Below are 18891 nucleotides of genomic sequence, written 5' to 3' on the forward strand. Positions count from 1 at the left end.
TATATATATATATAACTCTCGTGATTGCTGGCGTTGTCCTCAATCTGTGCTTGGGGAATGTGAAAAACTTATCCCTTTCTTTTATATCTATCTATCTATCTATCTATATATATATATATATATCTATATCCACACCCCGACATACAATCTTGTAGAACAATTGGCTGGTTTGTGCTCTTGCAAATCAGCAGTCGTGCTAAGCTAGTAACAAGTGGGTGCTGATGTCATTTGAATAACTGAAATTTATGTTTTAGTAGAAGTAAACATGATTATCTATCTATTTAAAAAAAGCTTCAGGTTTTCACGTTCCCGAAGGGCAGGCGTTGAGAGCGATGCCACAAATCGTGAGAGTTGGCGGCGCTGCGTTTCTGCGGGCGCTTCTCTGAGTCCGTGCCAGTTTATGTCTCTCTCCAGTGTATTTATATTTCTCCCTTGGTTTTTCCCTTGCTTTGCAGGTTCTGGGGACGCGGTCCCACCACCGGTCTACGGGCGAGTTTCTGGAGGCGAAGGGGGACTGCGGTGGGGGTGTTCGCAGGAGACGGTGCCCGTGACATTTCGCTTCCTTGCGGGGCTGGAGGGCGGATCGGTGCCCTGCCGTTGGGTGCCGGGCAGCAAGAAACCTCGATGGCACGCCAAGCTGCTCGTCCGTTGTCATAAACAGTCGAGGTTCGTATCATGATAGCGAAGGAATCCGCGTGCAGAAGCAGGCATGGGCTTAGCTGCCTTCTGCTCCCCCGGGTACCCCAAACAGCTGGCTGCTGCCCAAAGTTTCTTGTGACATGGTGCCCTGGAGAAAAACTGAAGCGTGCCTTTCAATCTGAAACAAAGACCTAAAACAAACTGAGAAAGCCGGAGCCATCATCTTTGTGGTGTCTCCAATCCAACCTTCCCACATGGCCTGTTCCCAATATTCTGCACCGCTTTTGGTGTTGGTGTTGCCAGATCTTGCGGGGTGCACTGTGGTGCTCCAGGGCATCTCGGGAGATGATCCAGGGTTTGCTTCTCCTGACAAACGCTTCGGTCAGTTGTGTAGAGGCCCCTTGATTTCATGAGAAGGTTGCATCTGCCGAGACCCGCTGGAGTGAGGGCTGTGGACAGAGTTGCTGGTGTCGTGCCATTGCACAGGAACGTTGCAGGAAGCAATCAATCTGGTTTACAAGAAAAAAACATACGGAAAGCAAGTGTTGGGTTGTGCCATCTGGGGCTGGCTGTCTACGTAGGCCATAGCTGTAAAAACCTAAGAAGAAAAAAGTGTAAGTTCTCTTGTGAAAATTAAGGTTAAGAAAAACCCCACTGAATTAATCTCAGGCAGTTTTTCATTTTAGGGCACTTCTATTGGAGTTTGTGGCAATGAAAATTTGAAGTGCTACTTGGATTTGCACTAACTAGTGAAAGTCAACGAATATCTACTTTGGAGACCTTTTAACAAGAGGTTTTCAAGAACCACGAAGAAAATGCTGACTCAAAACATTTAAATGTCAAAGGAATTAAAAGTGGAGATACCTTGTAGTCTAATTGGATTTCTCAAGATGAGTGGGACCTCTGCTGTCCTTTGTCTTTATCTTTTTTATGGATTAATGCAAGAGGCAGAAACATCTATCCCAAACTGTATTCCCAGAAAAACAGTAAAATACCAAAGTAAGTGTGATCATATTTGCAGGTAAAAATGGATGCTGAAAAGTAGTACAGTTCTGTGTGCGCTAGATATGACATGATTACTAGCTGACCTAATACAAGAGTTTCTTCATTTTCACAGTAAGCGTCTGGCCTAGGTGACAGCATTATGGACCCAATCTCCTGAAAAATGTGATGGTTAAAAGGTGTTCACAGCCATACGTTGGGTTTTATATGTTGTCTGAAAGATGGTACCACCTTCTGGGGACACACACGGGGTTTGCCATCCCTCGGTTACATACCCCATCCAAATACTAGCACGTTACACGCCTGCTAAACTTGTGAAACCTGACACACAGAGAAGAATTTCCCTTTTCATGTAGACCTTTTGTGATCTTTGTGAAGAGAAATAGCTTGATACCACTGTACTCTCGCACAAATTGCCGTGCATTTTTGTGATTAAACCTAGTGGGTAGGGATCGCAGCATGTAACCAATAATGGATTCGCATGGTTTATTTTCGTGTGTAACGTGGGGAACGCAACATTGGTACACAACTGAAAATGATTTAAAGCACAATCCAGGAAAGCTTTTAAAGCCTTTTTCTCATTGCTATTTAGGATGTGATGGCAATGGTATTCTAGCATTAAATAGTTTAAAAAATAACTTTAAGTGTCTTTGTTTTTAGATGGAAACATCAAAACTTTTATGAAACATAGATTGTCCAATTTTTCCACTCTCTTGGTGAATGAAGAAACTGGTACCTTATTTGTGGGAGCCAGAGATGCTGTATTGGCTCTTGATTTAGAGGACATCTCCATAGAGAAAGCCAGCGTAAGCTAAACAATTTGCTTCTTTAGAAAATATTTTGCTTAGTGTTACGTTGATTGGGCATCATCTAAGTTTTCATCTTAAATATATCAAAGCATCACTATTTCACATCTTAAAACTGTTACTAGGAGTGAGGCATCCAATCCTGAGAGCGGGCTAACTCACAATTGCTCATACGAGTCAGAATTTGCAGAATTGAGACCAACAAACGGAATGCATGTGGACTTGTTCGAAAAAGTAAGGCCCTTGTGTTTGCTTGCTGCCTTGACCATGCGAAGTGTAGAGCGCTGTTGGCATCGCTTCGTCTCTCAGAGCCTCTCTAGACGGGTTTCCCTTTTTGTAGGGTCAGGCCCCAAATCATCTTATTTAGTGATAAAAGGTTACAGTCTCCATGCCATTGATAGAAGCACAGTGCTATCGCTTAACCCCCAAGCAATCTCTTGACTAGAATATCTCACAACCTGCCAGAGCCTACGTATGGAACAAAATCCTAAAATAGCACAATATATTATTTTATTGAAATGTTTTCTTAAGTCCAGAGTAAGCCACTATTTCTGTTCAAGATAGTATTATGTATCACTCAGTGCCTGCCTAGCCCTTCTTCATGTCTCTTTGTAAAAACCATGCCATAGCTGTTCCACGAAGCGTTCACAGTGATAAAGGCTTCAGCCCGCTCTGTCTTTGCTCTGTTGGGCAACACTATTTTTTCCTGTTGTGCAGCTGTGTGCAGTACTGATTTGTGCTGTAGACTTAATAGCTTAATGTTTAGAGGTACTGAGCACCCACAGCTCCACTGACTTGAAACAAAAGGGATTTAATGCTTTTTGTTTTTAGCATCCTCTCTCATGAAACACATTTCATGATTTGGCATTTTTATGTAAATAATTTACAAGAGTAGAAATGAAAGAATAAAAAATGTTATGAGAGGGTATAAATATGCATGAGATGTGAAGGACATGCCTTCTGATGAGGACATTGTGCAAGCTGCAAGGTTTCTGAGATGTGTGATCCTGTTCCCCCCCCCATTCAAATTCATGAGAAAACATGAATGTGCTTACTTTTGTACCATGCCACTTATTCAGCTTGAAGATAAAGTCGCAGCAAGCAGGAGGAGGACTCATCTACATTTTGCATTCACTCTTTTTTAGAAACTCAGGGTGGACCTGGATTATACTTAGGTGCCTAATTAGGTAGAACAGGATCTGGCTGTAGATGCCTCTGCAGAGCTGCAGTGGGTCAGTAGGACTCTCGACATCATCTCCAAGTGCCCATACAGCCCTCCTTCGGGCACCTGAGGTCTTATTGGCATTGACCACTCTGCCTGTCGCTGGCTTTCTGGCCCTCGTGCTTCCAGCATACGAGTGTGGCGACGCTCGCTTCATCATCGGTAGGACTCTGAAAGCCTGCGGGCAGCCTGTCAACACAGAGCAGCTGATGACAGCATTTGAATATTTTGCAGGATCTACAGGGGAAAACTGCTCTTTACAATATCACCACATGGCTCAAGTGGTGTCATCATATGCAATGAATGTATAAAATGTGTTTCTAGCCGTCCATGTCCATTTGTGAGAGCTCTCAGAGTTTCCATAAAGGCCAGCGCCAGCCCGGGCGGGGGGGTCGCCACTAACCGGAGCTTTGTGTTCTTTTGAAAGCGGTCCGAGAATTTGAAGCAAGGACTTACACATCTGATTCTGAAGCATCTCTTCTGTTACCAAAACCACAGCTAATGCGCCTCGCTCCGTGTGGGCTCCGTCGCGTGTTTATTTGCAGGTAGCACTGACTACCAAATACATGTCTTTCTGTGGTCACTAACTCTAGTCCCCTCTCCTTATAGAGCAGAACGACCCCAGTTCTGTTGCAAGGGGAACATCCACAGAGAAGAATCTGGTTTTTCTCCCTCAACAAAATTAAATTTCAAATGTATTTTGTTTTCATTTCATACTTGGAATTTTAGACCCAAAAATGCAGTGTACCAAATGTGGTTTGTTTTTTGGATTTCAGGTGTACTGGTTCAGTTCACAAGATAGACAGCAGGATTGCATTCACAGAGGAAAGGGCAAAGTAGGTAAAGTGTTTGTTTTCATGAATGAGTTATTGAGTTAGTATTAGCTATCACACTGAGTACTGTTGAAATGAATAGGCTTGCTCATGCTCAAAAGGCACCTGTTCTTATGTGCTTTTTTGAGTCAGGCACATACAGTACTATATCAATTTGTCATTGAGGGAAATGCTGTTTATATTTTTTAATATTTTAAAATATAATATCTCTTTGTTGCTTTTTATCTGTTGAGTTCAACTCTGGTGGATTTGGACATACTCTGTACATTTTGCTTTTTCTTAAGACCCCTGGGACATTCATGCACAGGCTGCTAAAATATCTAAGTTTACTCTTTCTTCTTTTTTTTTTTTTGCTGTTTCAGGGGGAATGGGAAAACTACATCCTCCTCCTCCATAAGATAAATGATACCAACCTATATGTTTGTGGAACCAATGCATTTCACCCAGCTTGTGATTACATGGTGAGCCTTTTGATCGACTTAAGTACTGGTTTTAATTGCAGACTTATAAAATTGTTTGAATAGTAAGGCAATTTTAAAGAATATTTTCAAATAATGTCCCACTTGAAAATTAGTAGTAATTATTTTACTACATGTTTGGTCATTCTGAAACAAGTTGGGTAACTGCATTACATGCTTGCTTCATGGCTTGTGTACCTTCTGTCATCTTAGCAGAAACATTTACTTCTGCAAACGGTCATGGCCATTTCTTGTGGTGTAGCCTTATCTGTGTACACATATATGGGATTACATATCAGTTGAGTGCCTACAGCATAGCTGACACTGCGTGAATAGTAAAATGTTAACAATAAGCTGTAAATTGGTTGTATGCCATTTCTGTGTCAAAAGCATCTATAAAGATGAACTTTTTGTTTGAATATATTTCATTAGCAATAAGGCAATAGCAGACTACTTGTAAAGACTGAGAGCTTTACTTGCACCAAATATGAATTTTGCTCCTTGCTGCGTAGAAGAGCATGTATACCCAGATGTATACCCACAAATATAACATATTTATGTTATCCTTATCACTGGGAGACTAGGCCCTGATTCCCCTGAAAGGGACAGCCAACCTGTGATAAGGCGCTTTCATAATTCATTATTGAATTCTTCATTGGAAAATACTGACCAAGTACATTTTTGTACAAATATCCACATTGACCTATTCATACCATGGTTTTTCTCCTTTAATAGAAATTGTGTCAATCATTTCATTTGATCAGAAAGAGTTTTACTCTGTGGTAATGGCTCTTTACAACAGGTATTCAACAGTACAGATGCTCACCTGCAAGGGAAAGCTGAAGACAGCAAAGGAAAGTGTCCTTTTGAACCAACTCTGAAGTATGCTTCTCTACTAGTCGGTATGTGTGGGACTGCCATGCAAGCTAGTCAGATACTAATCCTTATTCTGCTTTTTCTTATTCATAAAATACCATCACCTCATTTGTTCTCTAAGACTGAGAGTAGGACACAGATGACATTATCGTTCGCAAAACTAGACAGAATTATTTTAATGCAGTTAAATATACATTTGCTTGTTGGCCCCATTGGCTCATTGATATCGGGGGGGGGTTTTCAGAAGGATGCAGTGCTGATTTTCTCTGTATGAATCTTTTGGCCATATCTGACTTTCTTTAATCTAACTGCTTACTTCTGAATTCCTAAGACTTCAAATGAATTTCAAGGTCATAAAGCCAAGGTGAAATGTTTCAGATGGGATCATCAGAAAGCCACATGGAAGAGATTTTCCTTCGTGGATAAAAACCATTTTCGCAACCCGAGTCAGTGTCTCTCAGCAACATTTGGAATTACCAGATGGATTCCCTCGGTCACTTCTTTGAGACTCCTCCTAGCCATTACTGGCTTTCGCTGTTCATTGAACATTTTGCCCGTTGTTACCTATGTTTTTAAGTGCTTTCAAATATTTACCTTTTGATCTTGCTGGGATTTTAAGTCTACATTGGCTTTTATCCGTGCTATCATCTCTTGGGCCTGTGCACAGCACACCCTGAAACCTGTTCAAGTGATTGGTCATGGGACCGACAAAAATCAGTTACTTGAAAGAGGTGATCTTTGAGCAGCGTGGTATGTTTGGAGATACTTGGTTGTTTCTTTTTATATATGAAGCTGCCTAAGAGGGATGCTGTTTTGTGTATGTGGTTCACCATAAACTATTATTGATGTCAGGTAGTAATGAGGATGAATAGAGAACTGCCAGAGCAATAGCTTTTTGCATTTTCCTTTTAAAGCTCTCAATACCTACCCTAGGAATACACAGATATTCTGAACAGTGACTATGTATAGAAGTTACATATTCAGAGCATTTCAGTTACAATCAAGCAGCTCAAAATTTCCAGCAAGCTGCCCTTCAGTTCATTTAATACAAATGTCTACAAAGCTGAGAAAACAAAGCAAGTGCTTAACTTCTTACTGTCTTCAGGACCTAATCTTGCATGCTTCTGAGTACCCACAACTCCTGGTAAAGGCATTTGGAGTTCAGGGCACTCAGCACTTCTCAGGACTCATCAGGAGAAAAAATTGTGGTCACATGCACTCTTCAGTTTTGCATGTAATATACTCATTTTAACTGATGACGAAAGTAAGGATTCTATGCACTTTTCCACTAAATTTACAGATGGTGAATTATATTCAGCTACTTCAAACAATTTCTTGGGTACTGAGCCTATCATACGACGCAGTTTGAGAAATCATTTGCGGACAGACTTTAAAACGTCATGGCTAAATGGTAAGAAGTTTTTGTGTGCGATTTAGCCCTTCCAGAGAACAAATTTCCACCTTGCTTGACCTTTTTTTAAAAAAAATAGACAAAAATAGAACTACATGCATTTTTCTTCACAATGCAGAGTGCTGATGTCCAATGCTTGTTACTGTCATTTATAAACTGGAACATCATTTAAATCTTACTATAAATGTAGCTGCCATTCTTGAGATATTTGTCAAAAAGTGATATAGGTTATGATTCTGGGAGTATAGCAACCGAATATTGAATCATAATTGCATTCGGTCTTGTTCAATACCAGTTTAAAATTTATTTATGAATATGAAAGATATTAAAAAGCAAAGTTTTTCTGGTCATTAAATAAGTATCACAGCAAGGCAGAAATTGTAATGAGATTTCATAACAAGTGATTTACCATGGAGTAAAGAGGCATGGGGCTTTACCACATATCACCTGCTCTGTAGAAGCTATACTGTAGGAACTCGCCCCCTTTCACAATAATCTGCTGAGACAAACTAGCAAAGCATACTAACTTCTACTACTTAAAAGAGTAAAAGCAAACAGGCTGCAAGTAGGCACATGTCAGAATGGATTTTGATGCTTGTTCAACACTTAAGTTCTCAAGCCACTTTTGTGGGAGCTGGTACAGTTTAGTACATAAACTTTTGTGTGTCCTAAATTTAAGAAAAGACTAAACTGCTAAAAAAATAAATAAATCAAATGTTGATGTTGAATTCCTTGCTTTCACCAGTTTGCCTGAGGTTTGAGATTATTGCTCTTATTTTTAACTCACTTCATCTTGCAAAAGTATATTATAAACTCTCTAGACATCAAAACCTACACCCATTCTAGGCACGTGCACGCTTTTGTGGAATGGCATTTCTAGTATTTTTGCTTCGCTATTTTTCACAAAAGCACTTTATTCCATGCATTCCTTGCTTCATAACACTGGGAAAGAAATCAGATTAACCCATAAACCTTTCCTTGAAGAAACAAAAGTTCTCGTGTAGCATTACTGCTAATACATTTCCTCTTTTTTTTAAAAATAAAAATAAATTAATGTGAGTTTCAGCATACTTCTTGCTTCATGAAATTAATGCCTGCTGATTTCTCTCTGGGTAGAAAATTTGAGCTTCTAAACAGAGATCAATTATTAAAAAAAGGACTGCTTAATACAGTATCAGTTAAGGATTAACATAGAAAGGCAATCCACAGTCCATTTTCACTCATGCAGACATACCTTTTTTAATCTTTTGATAGGATCTATAATAAATATTGTCTGTGATCTTATAGGTTATTTCCAGTATTTTCCTTGTCTACTGTTCCAAAAAACCCATTATTTTACTCCATTTTTAATAATGTTTGATAGTCATGTTGCTTTCTACATTAGAAAAATGAGAGCATTATGTGTTCAAATATTTCAGAGCCCAGTTTTGTCCATATGGATATAGTGAAGGAAAGTGAATCAAATCCAGATGGAGATGATGATAAAATGTATGTGTTCTTCACTGAAACTGCTGTTGAATTTGAATTCTACGACAAGCCTCTTGTGTCAAGAATTGCTCGTGTTTGCAAGGTGAGTCTTGGTGGTTAGGTCATTTGTTTTTAAGTATACAGATATTTTAGACGACTCCTCAAACCAAAGTGAGCAAATTGTACCATCCGCCTTCTATTACTGAACTTTGTTCACTTTAGTCTGTCTCTTCTGAAACAGATTTTCAAGTCGCTGTGATATTCAAATCTCTCTCCATTGGCCTTGAACACTGAGGTTTATAGAGGCCGGCTGGCCAAACCCTTGGCTGTGTTAGTATTATCCAGCCTGTTTATGGGAGTGAAATGATGTTTGTCTACAGTGCTGGTATTTTTCCTTTATACAGGGTGATCTTGGAGGAAAACGCATATTACAAAAAAGATGGACAACATTTTTAAAATCCAGACTTGTCTGTTCTGTTCCAGAATTAAATTTCCAGTTTAATATTCTTCAGGATGTCTTTTTACTTAAGACAGCAGGCTGGCAAGAAACAATTTTTTATGGGATATTTACTCAACAATGGTAAGATACAAGAAATGCATCTATAACTGATATTTTGAAGCAGTTTTTCAAAATGGATGTTGCATCTATGTACTTGGATTTGTTTCAAAATTGTTGTAAACTCGAATGTAAAAGTATTCTGGCACTCTAATTGCTATTGCATCAAACTGCTTCTTCCCAAAGAAAATTCTCCCTTAGGCATTTTTTCATAAATATTTCATTTTCGGTGCACTAAAGATCAACGTCTTGGCCAGTAGTGTCTCTTGGGACCAAGAACACTTTGACTGTCCTCAGCCTGGGCAGGGTGGGCCCAGTTACCCCATAGCTACAAGGTGGAGCTCCCCCATGTCTGTGCCCTGATGCATTCCTTTTACCTAATTTTTATTTTAGTGTCTGGGGGAGTGTCTGTGTTCAGCGAGGAGTGCAAGACATTCAAAGTACATCTGTATGACACAAGGCAGGTTGGTGAGCACTGGCTTCCAAACCAGAAGCCGTACAGCCATGTTAGTGCAATACTTGTGCAAAGCTTCTTAGCAGGGTTTATTGGCCCGTGCACTGTGCTGTATTGTTTCTGGTTCAGGAGCTAGAGCACACGTAGCTAGCACAGCGTGTCACAGAGTGATAAGATATCGGTATTCTCAGAGGGTACATTATGGCCGAAAGACTGATAGCAAGCACTGGAGCACCAGTGATGGTGTGTGCATGTAAGTGCGTGTGTAATATCTATATGCACACCAGATCTCAAAGGAGTCTGGTTACTGTAAAGGTGAACAACATGCTGTCACTGGGGTAGGGACTGCCCCCATGTGTTTGTTTGCTTGTGAGGCCTGAGACCTTGGGTAAAAGGATTTGTGTGCATAGCTTGTTTACTTCCTCCTAGTCATTTGGGTCATAGGTTTGGATCTATTGCTTCCAGCAAGTGCCCTAGCAATTCCAGGAACTATTTTGAATAGGAAGACTATATGTTCACTTCCTTCCTTCCAGTTGTGGCTGTCTCCTGTGAGTGCAGATGCCACTCAGAACTGAGTAATGAGCTCTTTAGTGTTATTGGCCTGATTGCAACCATTTGTCTGTGACTAAGAGTAAGAATTGATCAGCCATTCCACGTATTTCAGTAGACTGCACTTCTTTTCATTTACAGTGCCATCCAGCTGAGCCAACATTACCATCTTAGGAAGGTAGATGTTTGTGTTATGGGGGCCAAAGCTTTTAATGGAAGGCTAATCCTAGTTCAGACACTTGGGGTTATGCTTGCTCCCTCCAGTTGGTGGAGAAAATGAAAATGACATCATTTAGCACTTAGATCGAAGCCTTCATTTCCACTGCTGCTTCCTTTACTAAATGAAACAGCTGGCACTCTAAGGTGCATGATAAGCAGTGCCCTACTGAAAGGAAACCACTGCCATCTGAAGTACCCTTATTCCAAAAGCAGCACCTGTCAAGGCCTACTGTCTATGATAGTGTTTTGTGAAAATAAAAACAGGCCTCCCGGATATTTTGTTACATGTAAAACATGTCAAGGTTTGCTTGATTTCACTTATATACATATATACATACATGTATAGGTGTGTGTGTGTGTATATACACATACATACATACATACATATATATATATATATATGTATATATATACGAAGGGGCATAAGCAGTGTACACGAGCAGTCAGAGTTTGCTGATCAATGGCCACAAGTCACAAAGAAAGCACGAGGGGATAGCTTTGGTGGGTTCTGCTGACTTCAGAAGTCTGCAGTGGATGTTATCTAGACTGGTGCGTGTTTGCCACACTCCTGTTTCCAGGTCAGTATCTGTCCTCTGTAACTTGCACCACCCCTATTTATCTCACTGCAGGGTCTATGCCGGCATGTGCTTACATATACAAATCTGCATGGGAGTCATGTTAAAAATCACAAAATATTCTCCTTTATCTTGTAGAAATAAACACTCAGCATTGTTGAATACAGTTCAACAAATCTTCTTATTTACATAGCCTGGTTTCTACCAGGGCTGCTACAAGCATTTTCTGCAAGGATCAGGGATTGGAGCACATGCTGCGTTCAGTTAATATGTGTAACTCTAGGGTAACTCTGTTGACTTGCTTGATTTACACTGGTGTGACTGAAGCCATTCCAGAGCTTTGAAAATACTAACATTGGATGCAAGGACTGAAAAGAGAGGGGAGAATTTTCTGTATAAAAAGCAGAGAGCCAGAAGGGAGAAGGCCCAGTAGATGCTGCCCAGCCGTGATCCTTAGGCCTGTCTGGCTGCTGTCACCAGTCATTATCAGTGCAAAGAACTCGTCTAAGGTGTGCATCTCCTAGGCTGTTTGGATTGATTAGGCAGATAACAGTGAAAGGATAATAATAATGAAGGACAATAACAAAATCCTGTACAAACTACCCTCGTTCTAGGCCCTTCTTTGTGAATCCCAAGAACAAGAAGAGATGTTTTTGTTCACAGATATATTTTCAGTAAATCTGATAAGAAAATAGTGTGAAAAGCGAGTTGTGTTTTACAGCCTTCCTTTACACAATAAAAGGTCACATAACACATCTTTTTCTTTTTACCCTCCAAGGGGAAGACTGGACATTTCGTCCGTGTGTGCGTACAGTATGGAAACAATTCAGGAAGTTTTCTCCAAAGGAAACTACAAAGGACCAGTAACTATGGAGCATTCCCATGTCAAATGGGTGGTGTACGGGGGTGAAGTGCCAATTCCGCGTCCTGGGGCTGTAAATACTACTTTATTTTTCTGTTTAAATTAAACTCTTTTGGTTTGGCTCATTGTAGTCTAATTTTCCCCCCAACCCAGGTCTGGGTCCACATTAGTCCCTCTGATATGCCATTTTCCCTACTCCACGCCACAACAGGGCGTAAAAGCTGGTTCTCAGCACCTGGATGAATGTCACTCTAGGGACAAAAGTTTAGAGCATGGTAAATAGTTGTCTTGTACATTGGTTCATTACAAAATGGTTGTAATCAGCTTTGTTGTATGTTGTTTCTAGTGTATTGATAATTTCGCCCGAAGTTTTGGATACAACATTTCACTTGATTTGCCCGACAAGATTCTGCAGTTTGCTAGAGACCACCCGCTAATGGATAATGTTGTAAACCCAGTTGGTAACTGGCCAGTGCTACTGAAAAGAGGTTCAAATTATACCAGGATTGTAGTAGAAAGAATCGTTGGCCTAGATAAAAAAGCATACAACGTTATGTTTATAGGAACAGGTAAGTGGTTTTCTTTTAGAAACAAGAAACTGAATTTTTTATAGGTCTAAAATCTATTTTGTTTTAGAACTTATTCCTGAGCTTTTAACAAGTACAAGGGTCCCACCAGCCCTTATTCATGCATCACAAGTTCTTCATCTTAATTTACCATACAGCAATACATCAAATAGCAAGACGACGGGAAATTTTATGTATTACATCTCTCTTCTCTAATTACTTGTCTAATTTGCTTTACTTCCCTAGTGCTAGATAGTCTCTGTTTTGTGAGGGCAAAATCTGTCTCATTCAGCAAAACACTTAATACTTAAAGGCAGTGGGACTTAAGTGCTTTGAACTGTGGCCATTGCTTATAGTTATTGCGGCATTTGAATGATGTTCCCTTGTCCTTGCTTCCTTGTTATTAGCATTATTTAAGACTTTTTTTTTTCTTTGCACTCCTTTGTTCCTGTCAGGAAGCCTTCAATATGATGCCATTTTCTTCTTAAACGTTTCTAAGGTATAATTTATAAGAAGGTGGCATTTATTTCAGTACTTTCAAAAGATTTGTAATAGAAATGTGGTCAGGCTCTCAAAAGGTCTTCCATAGGACCGTAGCTGCGTACAGGCCTTGTGCTGTCTCCCAGCACACGTGACTCTCACTCAGGATGAGAGGACCTCTAGTCAAGGGTATAAAAGCTGGGAATTTCTTGGAGGAAAGGATGAGATTTTTGCTTAAGTGCTTGGTGTGTAGAAGCTGACTTGCTAGTCTGGAATTTCCATCCTGCTCCTGGATGAAGTGTTAGATAATAAGAGGCCTCTGGAAATTTCCCATATTTAGAGGAATGTAACGAAATCTTCCAAAATCAAAATCCTGCTTTTCTGAGATAAATCATCACCACTACTTTACAGAACGATGAGCAAAAAAAAAAAAAATTGATATAGAATAACTTGGAACTTTCCTATCTCCAAGACTTGCCTAAAGCAATAGATAAGACTGATTAATTTTAAAATTGAAGATATTGTTGTTATGTTTGCACACATTTGTCCTTAAAAGTGCATTTCCTTTCACACAGATAATGGATATTTGCATAAAGGTCTTAACTGCAATGGAGAGATGTTCATTGTGGAAGAGAGACAGCTGTTTCGGTCTCCTGAACCTGTACAGTCTCTCAAGCTCTCTTCCAGGAAGGTAAAACTTCTGTTGGTGCCTATGCAAAGTTTGTGCTGTTTTGAGATGCCTCAGACGTATTTTTCACTGGTCATTTGACTTCCTCATGTTCTGTAAAAAGCTCTGCTCTGCACTGAACCATAGATTCACAGATGCCAGGGTCGGAAGGGACCTCAACAGATCATTGAGTCCGACCCCCTGCCTGGGCAGGAAAGAACGCTGGGGTCAGACGACCCCAGCCAGATGCCTGTCCAAATAATCACAAAAATTCAAGTTTTTGTCTGTGACAATAAGACTCTTGTGTATATCGAAACAACAGAAACAAGCATTCATATATTCATCAGCAGTTCCCAGAGTATTCATAGACATGAGTCTGGTCCGGTCAGGCACTCTTGTCTTTTCATGCGTTCTGTAGAGCTCTGTGTATAGTCACACAATCTTTATTTAACAATGTCATAATCTGTTCTTGCAAAATATATAATTAATTTATGATTAAAAATCAGAAATGGCCACCATGTGTTTAACAAACTTTTAAAACCTAAAGCAGTGCTATAACATAGGTAAGCACTCAATATCCTGCTTTTGTAGGGCCTGCTGTACGTGGGGTCTCCATCCCAAGTGGTTCAGGTTCCAGTTTCACTCTGCCACCAGTATCAACATTGCTTGGATTGTGTGTTGGCGAGGGATCCCTACTGTGCGTGGTCTCAGGCTTCTGCTGCTTGTGTTCCTGTGGCTAAGCAGATTGGTGACATGCAGTAAGTAAAGATATTTTACTTCAGCTCTATAATAGAGCTGAGACTTATCTTGCTTTCGAAATACTGCTCCAACAGTCTATAAGGCAAAACCAGGCCGGACCCGAGAGCTTACGAAATGAAAGTTTTTAAACCCTCATAATGTATTTCTTATTAATCTCTCTTTCAGGAATTTAATCCAGAGCATTAAATATGGGGATGTTTCCAAATGTCCTAGTTTAGGTACGTGAATATTTATCTTTTAAGAAAACACTTTTGAAACACTGTACAAAATGAAAATAAGTAATCTGCCCTATACGTCATATATCTATGGTCATTGAAATGTTTGATCTCTTAGCTAAATTATATTTCAAACAGTCCAAGGTTAAAAGTGAGTGGGCTTTTTGAACCAGGAAAGGCAAAAACAAAATTGAGTTGCTACCTCCTGCCTGTTCTTAACCCCTTTGAACTTGAGATCAAGATATTTTAGTTCATAATGAAACCATTCATCTCAGGGGAAGTGTAAACATGGCCTGTGATTTTGGAGCTGGTTGGTATTCCCCCTCTCAAGCTGCAAAGTGACATGTGGACTATAAGATGTTTTGTTAACTATCACTGTGACTGGCACTTGGTATGGCTTGGCAGAAATAACATTCAAATAATCAACAATTTTTAGCAACAGCAGTGAAGGGAGAGATGTAAAGGATTCATTTATAATTAATTTTTAAAGAGAGATTAGGAAACAAGTTAGTTTTACTGTGAAAACAGAACTGACAACTTTTTCCAGTGACTTTTCTAGACTGTTTAATTTTGTTTCCGTTTGCAAACAGCAGTTCAATGTTTTAGAGAAAATGAAAAGATTGTATGTTAATAAGTTGACGGGCCTTTCTGGCTGCCAGGAGCTGCTGTTTTAACTACATAAAGCTCACTGTTGCCTTCTCTACTTTGCGACTCTCCCAGCTTCCTTAACAAAGCTTTCAAACCTAGATACAAGAGTGGCCTGTAGCCTTGTGCTTGAAAGGTGACATACTATTGGTATGCATTAGGTAATGATTAGATTTCAGCAGAGCATTTGTTCTGGAATAAAGCCAAATTTTGAATGTATTCTTAGTCCTCAGGCAAAGGCCAAGCTCTTCAGCCCATGAACCACTACTATAATCAAATAATACATGGACTTAGAAGTGTTGTTGCTTTTCTTGTTCTTTTTTTTTTAATTCATGTTCATTTGACTTCAGTTTTGTCAGTGCATGGTGATCATATTGAAATTGCAAAAATGTCACAAGTTTTAGTTTGGCTGTGGATGTTGAAAGAGGAATATTAAAGTATAATAAAGCCTTTAAACTGCGAAAGGATTAAGGATTCCTGATTTACAGAGAGAATCCAAGATGAAAATCCTTAGTGCTTTCTTTCAGGCCCTGATTTTGTAAACTTTGCACTGAAAACTCATAGCTAATGCATGTTGTGGGACAGTACCATACGGTGCTAGTCGAAGAGTGCTTATATATCGCTTTATATCCCTAAAGCATTGCACAAGTACAGTCTAAATCTAATAACGCTTCTATGAAGCTATATCACTTTACTGGGGTTGACACTAACACATGCTCAAAACTGCATACCGCGTGATCGTGTGGCAAAGTCAGAATTAAAACCTGGAAGTTTCTGAATTCCAGGCACATATTCAGTCTATTAAATATGACTGGAATAGGGCCAGCAAGATGCACATTCTCCTATTTTGCTCTCTGGCAGAAGTGTAGGAGACAGAGCTGTGGATTTCCTTTTTTCCATTCCTATACCTTAAAACAGTCCTCCTTGTTGTGCTGTTTAAAGCTGATGTCACTCCAAGCATATGTTCAGCCATGCAAGTTAAATTAAGACTTGGTTGTGTTTAATTAAAGTAACATTCACGATTTCAGGAAACAATGTTGGAAGGTATCCCGTTATCCTTGGAAGCCATGTTAATCTTAAGTGCGTGACCCTGTCCAACCTGGCTAGCACAGTGTGGAAGTTCAATGGGAGGAGACTTCAGGCAGAAGATTCTAAATACCTGCTTTACGATGGAGGAATAATTATATTTAATGTGACAGGAGCCGATGCTGGATTCTACGCGTGTCAGTCTGTAGAGAGAGCCAACGGGAAACAATTCCCTATTACTGTGGCTAGCTATGTCCTTTATAGTCAGCAAGAGAGTGCTTTCATTCTTCCTAAAAGTTATACAACAAACCAACTAAATGATAAAACAGCAACCACGAATACTAAGCCTTTGGTGCCATCGTCCTTGCAGAAGGATCCAGCAAAAATGAAAGCTCTGGAAGACCAAAAAGAGGACCTTGTTGTAAAAATCTTGGGAGCAGGTTTTGCACTTCTGTTTTTTTGCTTGCTAGTTTGGAACTTTTGCAAGGGGCATTTACGTTTGCCGTGGAAGGGCCGAGAAAGAAGCTCAAAAACAGCGGATGTCGATTGTTCAGCAGATCCAGCATTGGCAACAGATGGGCCAGGCACTGCGAGGAGAAATTTGGCCATACAAACTAATACTTCCGCTTCTAATGAATCGATCCCGCTCGTGTACTCCCTCTCAGAAGATAAATACAGTACAAATGTACAACACAACACCAGTCTCACAAAAAGGGTACCTGGAAGTTGCAGCTCACAAAACTGTTTGGTTCAAGATGACGTGGCATTTCCTACGAAGGAATCTGGGTTGTAAAGTTTGGGTTGGAGTCAGGAGCCCCAAATCCATTGAGACGAGCAATATTGTACATGACAGAAGCCCATTTCCAGTTACTGCTTTTGGAAAAAACCCCATCAAATGCATTTCCAGTACCCTTTTGACATGGTGGCATTGCAAGAATAAACATTTCTGCAGTTGTTACTGAGCCTTTACTGTTGTGTTCTCCTGCACCATTATAGAAATTAACACTTCGGAATCTAATAATAATACTTAGCGCTCAAAATGTGCCTTCACCTTCAGAGTTTATCGATGTAATCTACAAATAGTAACTAATTAAGTCTCCTAATGCCCCTGTGACGTAGTTATTATCTTTCTTATACTGATGAGGTTAAACAACTTGTCCATGGCCACAGAGAGAATCAGTGTCAGAGCTGTGGATAGAAAGAGTTCCTAGCTCATTTTGTATGATCCTACCATTGACCACCAACCCTTCACTTTACCACCTTTTCAAAGCACTTTACATGCTTTAAATTTAAGTTGCTGATGAATTTTTAATGACTTTTACAATGTCTCTCTCCCAACCCCAAAAAGCCTTGTGACCCAGTTTGTGTACCGCATAGCCACTGTGAATTGATTTGCCTTGGAGCATGGCCAGAATTCAGGTACCAAAACCCTTGGCTGCTGAGCATATTTGGTTGAACCAATTTTTTTTTTTATTAATGCTTCTAATGTCTTCATGTTTGGAGGATAATCTGGGATCTCCAGCACTGAAATCCCCGAACAAAAGGCTGTGCTCTCTCTGTCTCTCTCATACACCAGAGACAAAGTGTAAGGCCGGTTCTGCACTCCCAAACATGCACAGCTTGTTTTCTCTGTTCTCAAGTAGCCCTGGAAGCTGAAGTCCATCTGGAAAGCATGCAGAAGTACTGCTCTGCTGTACCATCAGACCCACTTTCAAATTAATTGAAAAGGATGCTTGGAAACCAATTTGGTGCATGCATTATAGCCAAATAGAAAAAAAAAAGAGACCAAGTAAATGTCATTTAACGTACCCTTCTGACTATGTAACACAACTGGATTGAAGTGTTTTTACACGGAGAGCGAGAGTATCTCTCTTTTCATGCATTCTTATTCCTGTGGATCAGACTATCTTTAAAACAGATGTGCGTTACACAAGGCCTTTTGATGTATACTGTTACATGCAAATACCACAGAAACAGGGGCCAGCTCTTGAAACTTTCTAAAAGCTGCGAGCACTGTTCAGTTCCCTTCCCAGATCTCTTATGTCTGGCATTTTTTCAGATACTAATTAATGCATTAATAATATTGGCACTTTTCTTGGAAGGATGTAAAGGTGGGAATACTCTGCCTTTTGAGTAAGACTAAGTCATGTGGAGCATGGTGAGGACATGAGAATTGCATATAAAAATGGACAGCTGAAAACGAGGAAGTTGAACAGCTGCTTGCAAACCATACTACTGAGGACTGTCTGACTGCAGTCACCCAAGGTATCGGTAAAATGCAAAAAGCTAGACCAAAGGTGTGTATTTTGGCCAGTGATTTGAACAGGATTCGGTTTGTCTTTTGGCAGTGTGTGCTCTTGGCTATATTCTGAATGGCTTTATGTAAAGAGCTCCATTAAGATTAATGGCGCAGACTTGACAAAGGCCGCGTAATTAATGACATGGGTGGTGATCAAAATATCTCATCTCATTTCTTTTCTCTTCTTCAGGTCAGGGGACACTTCCCCCGCCCCTCCTTGCTAGGAGGAGGGACAGATAGAGCACAAAACCCTGTTAAAGAAAATCCTCATAAGGCTACTAACATTTGATTTCAGTTCAATTCCT

At 40.0% G+C, this 18891-nt stretch overlaps 1 protein-coding gene across 1 annotated transcript; it reads left to right on the forward strand.

Annotated features, from left to right (window-relative positions):
* Positions 1–344: 344 nt before the first annotated feature.
* LOC106721794 (semaphorin-4D-like) lies at positions 345–14627 on the forward strand. Its single transcript, XM_025210274.1, has 14 exons — positions 345–666; positions 1326–1638; positions 2302–2447; positions 4446–4505; positions 4865–4963; positions 5763–5862; positions 7137–7247; positions 8666–8817; positions 9119–9294; positions 11846–12002; positions 12276–12498; positions 13551–13666; positions 14234–14400; positions 14567–14627. The coding sequence occupies exons 2-14, from the start codon at positions 1476–1478 to the stop codon at positions 14625–14627; spliced, it is 1731 nt and encodes a 576-aa protein (XP_025066059.1). The 5' UTR covers positions 345–666; positions 1326–1475.
* Positions 14628–18891: the final 4264 nt, after the last annotated feature.

Source organism: Alligator sinensis, unplaced genomic scaffold (genome assembly GCF_000455745.1).
Source record: "Alligator sinensis unplaced genomic scaffold, ASM45574v1 scaffold1354_1, whole genome shotgun sequence".
NCBI classification, from domain to species: Eukaryota; Metazoa; Chordata; order Crocodylia; family Alligatoridae; genus Alligator; species Alligator sinensis.